Source organism: Musa acuminata, chromosome BXJ3-7 (assembly GCF_036884655.1).
Source record: "Musa acuminata AAA Group cultivar baxijiao chromosome BXJ3-7, Cavendish_Baxijiao_AAA, whole genome shotgun sequence".
NCBI classification, from domain to species: Eukaryota; Viridiplantae; Streptophyta; class Magnoliopsida; order Zingiberales; family Musaceae; genus Musa; species Musa acuminata.
The window spans coordinates 30,797,997-30,805,245 of record NC_088355.1 but is presented as its reverse complement, the minus strand read 5'-3'; the positions used below and the strand labels follow the sequence as shown (position 1 = coordinate 30,805,245).

General features: G+C 46.9%; 1 protein-coding gene and 1 long non-coding RNA gene across 2 annotated transcripts; one reads left to right on the top strand and one right to left on the bottom strand.

Annotated features, from left to right (window-relative positions):
• Window positions 1-954: 954 nt before the first annotated feature.
• LOC103974669 (protein WALLS ARE THIN 1) lies at window positions 955-3,499 on the bottom strand. Its single transcript, XM_009389540.3, has 6 exons — window positions 3,227-3,499; window positions 3,045-3,107; window positions 2,836-2,952; window positions 2,349-2,757; window positions 1,497-1,648; window positions 955-1,402 (listed from the first exon to the last, which is right to left on the bottom strand). Exons 1-6 carry the CDS (start codon window positions 3,433-3,435, stop codon window positions 1,189-1,191), a joined length of 1,164 nt encoding a protein of 387 aa, XP_009387815.2. The 5' UTR covers window positions 3,436-3,499; the 3' UTR covers window positions 955-1,188.
• A 559-nt stretch (window positions 3,500-4,058) lies between these two features.
• LOC135642679 (uncharacterized) lies at window positions 4,059-4,866 on the top strand. The gene is made up of 2 exons (XR_010498026.1): window positions 4,059-4,201; window positions 4,321-4,866. It is a non-coding gene; the product is annotated as an uncharacterized LOC135642679 (long non-coding RNA).
• Window positions 4,867-7,249: the final 2,383 nt, after the last annotated feature.

The window sequence follows — 7,249 nt, the reverse complement described above, 5'->3', positions numbered from 1 at the left end:
TATTTTTTATATGTATTATGCATATGATCGATGTTGAAGTAAGTGAATATGTGATGCATGAGAAAGAACAAGAACGACACAAAAGACACACGAGAAAGACGCCAACTTTTGTGATGTTTATTTACGACTATTCATCACTTTTGCTAGAGACCACCAGCCCCGCTGTCTCCGTCGGGCCGTACCCGTGGCTGACGGCGAAGCCGAGCGCGTCCATGAGGTGGAGCACCGCAGCCGGGGGCAGTGCTCCGACCGTGAGAACCTGGATCAGGCCGGGGAGTGGGCGGCGGGTGGGGTCCGGGGAGTTGGCGAGCACGTTGAGGACCGCCGGCCAGCCGCCCATGTGGGTGACCGTATGGGCGGCGGCGTCGAAGCGGCGGAGGCAGACGTTGACGCCGTCAGCGGCAGCTATGCCCCAGGGGAAGCTCCACCCGTTGGCGTGGAACACGGTGAGCGTCCACAGGCACCTGTGGTTCTTCGGCACGGACCAATCGATGAGGGAGTCCACGATGACGAGGAAGAGGTCGCGGTGGCAGTGGACAATTCCCTCGGGGCGGAGGTGGTACCTAAAACTCGAACACCATGGCTCGACCCAATCCAAATGTTTACGTGTAAGAGAAAGATCGGGTCTAATTTGGGCCCGATCCACTAAGACATCATAATCTCATACCCATCATTTAGGTCGGATTCGGGTCAATTGTGATTAGCTCCGCGTACAATGCATCCGATCCGATAGTGCTGACGGATTCAATCTAAGAATCCATATCTAGATTTCTGAAATGGGTTCGGGTTCGGGTTCGATTTAGGAATCGAATTTGAAGCGATTAATATGAGAATCATTTACTTTGCCGATATGCATCTTGCGTCACCCCTGGAAATGTTCGGGGTGATTCAGTCCACCAACCCAAATCCAACGTTCATTTAAAGGAATCATCTCTATCACCGACCGCAAGGAACTCACCGGATAACTGTTTTGCAGGTTTACAAGCAATGGAAGGGGTGACAGCAGCAGCAAACAAACATAAAGGCAAACCTCAAACTACATCTCCATTAATACCACAAGCACTTGTCTTCTCCGAGCACCCTGCATCATCTCTAGGACTGCTCTTAACACACTGCACGGTAACTTCCCTTTTCTTACAGCTTGGAACGGGGATTAGTCCATGGTTGAACATAGGAGGAGCTTCCTTGTCAGACGTTCTCCGGGGTTGTCGATGATGGCAGGAGTGGCTGCTTCAGAGAGGAAGCCTTGAAGGAAGCAGCACCGGTAGTAGCTCTGAGACCATCGTGTTCGGGGGTGGATGAGGCCGTGAGGGCTGCTTCCTTTGCAGCGAAGGCTCTCTCTTCGCTCTTCCCCCACAGCACCAGGTACAGTCCGGCTATGATGAATACGGCACCGATGATACTGCATCCGATGGAGAAGAGAGAGAAAAGAGTTAGGCATGAGAAGACGAAGAAAGTTCGTCTTAGTTATTATGATATCAGGTGTTTTTCAGTACCCGCCGAGGTAGAACTCCTCTCCCAAGGCGATGGAGGCCATGATGGCGACGACTAGAGTCTGGACTGGCTGGTACACGGCCACGAACACAGGGCCGCCCCTGTCGATGCACCATATCTGAACCGCGAAGGCGATGCCCGACGCCACGAACCCCTGCATTGGCCTCAACATTAGCAAAACTGGTTCGAATGTACCCTACAACGACATTTGATCAAACGCCTTCATGCCTTGTCCCCTTTCGAGTCATAGCAATACTCTTTTGTGCCTTGGCAGAAGATGTCTGCCTTTTATCTACCAACAGTAAGTACAAGCATGATGAGAAGACCTGTGTCTGTCTCTCCAGTGGATTCTTGTAATAATTGCTACATGGAGCCTACCCAATGCTGAAGGATGAACACACAAAGTGGATCCAGAAAGGGCAGATATGAAAGAGATACTTATCTCCAGTCATGTCTACCACCATGCTGAAAGCATTGAGAGCATCCATAAGCTCATGAAAGGAAAAAGGGATGGACAAAGCATGATCTCCAGACAAGGAGAAAAGGTAAAGAAGGGAGCTATGTTGCAAAGCGTGCTCCTTTCTCCTTCCCCTTTCAAAGAATGTTTCATTTGATCCTTCTCCATCGCAATCATGGAGTGAGATCATCATACCCAGACAAAGTGTTCTTTTTTATGTCTAAAAATTAATAATGCAGTGCATCTGCATCTACAATTAATACGGTCACTAATTGACTACTGTCCAAATAAGAAGATACCGTAAGCTTCTGCTGAAAGAAGGAACACGCAGTAGTACACTGCAGGCATGTACCGATGAGCACCGTGAACCAAAAAGAGGAGCTAGTAAGAAGCGTACCGCGTAGAGGATGGTGAAGAGCTCGCTGCCGGAATGGAACATCCAGGCCTCAGCGTCCCTCTCGATGAACGCGGCGATGACCAAGAACTGGATCACCCCGAAGAAGCAGGTGTAGGAGGTCACGGACAATCGCGCCGGGTATTTCTTCAGCACCGGCGCCTGAAGCACGAGCCAGCCGGACCACGACAAGCAATGGCCGATCAGGTACAGGCACCCCAGCGTCCAGTTCTTCGCCTTGGCGTCCCCCAGCCAGAGCATGGTGGACGGGCTCGCGTCGTTCAGGGCGCGCGAGGGGCCGAAGATGGTCGGCCCCTTGTACAAGGTTATGATGGTGGCGCCGCCGACGCAGGCCAGGGTGCCCATCAGCTTCGCGATCCCGTCGCGTCGGTCGATCCGCACCTTCTCTATCCTGTTCGTGGAATCAAGTTCATGAACAGACTCAGCATCCGGTTGCTGGGGAGTACTGGTAAAGGTGTTCGAATCTTGCCTGAGAATGGCGGCCATGAGGAAGGTGATGGCCGGGACGGAGTTTTGGATGGCGGAGGCGAAAGTTGGAGAGGTGTTATCGAGGCCGAGAAGGTAGAAACCCTGGTTTGCAGTTATACTGCCACGAAGAAAGAACACATAGCTCAGTAGAACGCAGAATGAGGTCTGCAAGCCAAAGCAACATGAGTTGTACGTCATTTTTCATCTTACCCACACAGAGCGAGGAGGAAGAATTGAACAACGAACGATAGTGTCAAAGCCGGTCTGTCCTTTCTGCATAACGAACACTAAAATCAAATGCTATATATATTCTCTTACAGCATCTACTTAAAGTTGTAGCCGCATGCATATGCTGCATGTATGGAAGGAGGAAAGCAAGCGAGTCCTCTTACTTCTCGAGGAAGTAGGCAAATGGAACGAGGAGGATCAAGGCGATGATGTTGCGGTAGACGGGGAACACCACCTTGCTGATCCCCATGTTAAGGGCTGCCCGGGAGACGACATGGAATCCGGCGTACCCAAACTGCAAGGCCAGCATGGCCACATGCAGCTGCACCCTCTCCGGCACGCCGCATACTTTCTTGGCATCGACATCGGCCATTTCATCCACCACCACCACCACCACCGAGACACCACAACACACACAATGAAAGAAGTAAGCGTGAAGAGTAGAGCAGCAGCGGGGGGGTTTAAATATCGCTGGAGAGGAGGGAGGAGGGCAGAGGTTAGTGTGGTGTCGTCCCCACAGGGAGGCCCTCAAAAGAAGCTACGTCGACTGTTATTGTTTTCTGGTTGTCTCCCACCTCCGTCTCCCTCCCTCTTTGCATCACAACAAGCACTTGAATCTTTGGTGAGACACTGTGTGACATTTTCCGCAGATGCGTGTGCGTTTGCCCTTTTATTGGACTGACACGACAGCCGCGATCGCACTAGGTGGAGGAGGGACATGGAGGAGGTCGATATGGATCTATTTGGCTCCATCCCACTAAAGGTCACATAATTGAGGAGGAGGAGAAGGTGATATGACATGGATAAGACGCACGAGGGAAGCTTATGTGACCTTTATTTCAATCTTCTGCTCATTTCACAACCGTGCATTATTTTAGAGAGATATGTTTATATATATATATATATATATATATATATATATATATATATATATATATATAAACTCTTGAGTGCTTATGGTTGGTAGCAGTTCATCATTAGATGTTATGTTTGTTAACCAATGTATAAGTATCTCTCTCTCTCTCTCTCTCTCTCTCTCTATTTTACATGGTGAATTTACTGAGCTGATTCACTCTGGCATGGGTGGGTAAAATGATGATGAGTATGCTTCTTTGTTCCACCACATAGATCTGAATCTGGTGAGCAGCTTTTAGGCTTGTAGCTTCTTCTTCTTCTTCTTATGCAACTGAGACCTCCCGTTTATAATATTGCGTTCCACTCGCCTCCCACTCCTAAAGTTCTCTGCAATGCTCTCCAGGCGTGCAACTCTTTTGCTCGCAGGAGAGGGTTCGGGGTCTGACTGCCCCCTGCTTTGGAGGGACATCCTGCCGTCCCCGTCGGAGACAAGCCATCATTTCAATACCTCCACAGCTGCTCCTCTTTGCCACCACTGCCACCAATTTTTATTGCGTCGGGGAAGGCAGGCAAAGCGGCTCGATCAGATGCCAAACGCCTTTGCTCTTCCTTTGCGTAACAGTCCATGCACCACCCCCTGACAGCCATCTCATCTGCTGCCTGATGCACGCTGTTGGGAGGAGCTTTTGCCGTGTGTTCTTCCGCTAGTTTAACCGTTGCTGTGCTTCTTGCGAAAAGGAATCTAAGCCATCGTTAAGCGAGGGGCAGCTTGTTGCGGTTTTCTTGCTTGCTCTCGGCCACAAGAAGCAGGTGATGGGTTGCAAGATAGATCAGGTACTGAGTTGTAGTAGATTCCTGTGTTGCTGTCATCGATGGCATCTGCCTTGTGAGGCCATTACGTGGTCCTACTTGTGCCTCTCGTCCTTTGATTATTTTAACTTCGTGGTCACATCACTTGATTTCTTGCTGCAACCTCACAAGCTATATATATTTATATCTATATGTTTACAGTTATACGCTGGAAAGAATCTTTCATAGTGCCAGTATAAAGAATAATAAAATAAGTTCACCACCTTCCTTTCCGGACCTTTTCTCAGAGAAAAAAAAAGAGATAAGAAAACAGTGAAGAGTACATACAGCTTCCTACACCAGGGAAGAACACCCAGGTTCCTAAATGATCCTGACGTTCTTTTTTCTTTTTCTGAAAGATAGGGTGAGAAGAACGATCTAATAATTTAATTTGAGTGATCTTATACCTCGAAAGATAACCTGAAGTTCTATTTTTTTCTTTTCATCTGTTTTAGTAAATGGCAGAGGATTCGGAACAGCCGAATCCTCATCCGAGTTTGTCTTGGATTAGGATGTCAGGTGTCTCGGTGATCTAAACCAATATCTTACAAAATTATATTAGAGGTATTCTCGATAAGATTTCTCTTATACTTAGTCTAGTATGAATTTGGAGAGAGTCAAATATTAAGTTCAAATATTCATAATTAATAATATCTCAAAAGTATAAATGAGGCCTTTTTAAAATATAATATGTGACAGGCTAAATATTGAGAATGATTATGCACCACAGATCATTAATATGATCGTAAAATCATGTATCGAATTTAGGAATATAAAATAATAATTCATTAAGTCAATCACCTTATCAACGCTATATGATCAATCTCGAGAGACTAAATCAAATTTATTATTAATATCATGTTGTCTATATAGATTTGAATCATTGATAATGTCGATCGAATAGGAATAAAGTATTAGCCAAGTGAAATTTACGAATTTACATGTTGGTTAAGTGTTTGATAAATGGAGTCGGTGCATTGGCAACTATCGATGATGTGTCATATTAGTGCCTAAAATATAAGTAGATTTTGATTAACTATAATACATTTAAGAAAAAAATATTTTAGGTTATTTAGCAACTTACATATTTAGGAAAACCAATCGAAAAATACTTAATTCCACTTTAAAAAGATCAGGCCCACAATATATTTTTTATTAGATTAAAAAAATAGAAAAGAAGGGGAAACAAGATCATTTGGATCAGTGGGGAGGAACACCTCAATCTAAATCAGTGGCACATTCCTTTTGTTCTTCAAGAACCACGTTTGGGAATATCATCAAACGAGTCATGGGATGCACTACCAGTCTCTCTGATGTGACTCTTGTTTGGCCACTTCCGGAGGCAAAGGCGTCCCCCCTCACCAATACTGTACGCCAGGGAGAGTGACAAGCGCAGCAGCAGACCTTGGAATTGAGAGAATGGCGGGGCACGCTTTGTCCTTGTCCTCTCTCTTCGCGTGCCTCCAATGACTTGAGACGTGAAGTGACTGCAACCATCTTGTTGCTCGCTTAGTCCTCCTTGGAATCCTACGGCATATGCCTTCTTCACCCTCGAGACTGATGACAGTCATCGGATTCTTTCTTCTTCATGAAACTACTGAGCGTAAGCAACCCAAATTCCCTGTAACAGATGTTTCCTTGAAGGCAATCACAATCGATGAACCAGTTGCTTCGTCTCCCAAGAACTGACATCTTCCACTGTTTAGTGTTCTGTAGGTGACGAAAGAACCACAGTGGCCAAACTAAAACAGTGCCAACAAAAGACACTGGAACGAGCAGCATGAGCGTTCAGTATCTCTTAGTACAACAAGCGAGCGCCAGAGTTTGCATGTCGTCCGACAAATCACGTTCCATGTCGCCTCATGAACTAATGGGAAGCTGCCGTTTGCTCCCGGATGACTCGGCAGATCCAACATGACACTGTCTCATCTCATCTCTCTCTCTCTCTCTCTCTCTCTCTCTCAGCGCAAGTCCAATGAACGGGCATGAAGCACGAATATAGTGTATATAAGTGCAGGAAAAGCACTGTTCTGAAGCCCAAGCAGCATCTTATCTACAATTCGTGATGCTCACATCACTAACTCGCTGGTCTAAAAGATCATCAAACACCACCAAGAACACTCCCCACTCTCTCTCTCTTTCCATCACACACGGCAAGTCCAGTGAACGTGCATGGACATAGTCTACACTGACGCAGATTCAGCAAAACCACTGTTCTGATGCCCAAGCAGTATCTTATCTACGATCTCTGATGCCCACATCACTAACTCGCTAGTCCAAAAGGATCATCAAACACCACCAAGAACACTGTCGATTCTCTCTGTCTGCACCACGAAGGCTCCTTTAGTGCGCCTGTCCTCTTCCACCAAATACATGGGAAACAAAAGCCGGCACAGCCCACTTGGGATCACTGATTGAGAGGATGGCGTCCAAATATTTTCCTGATCCCAAAGAGGGGAGGCTAGGATTCTTCGTTGATCAGA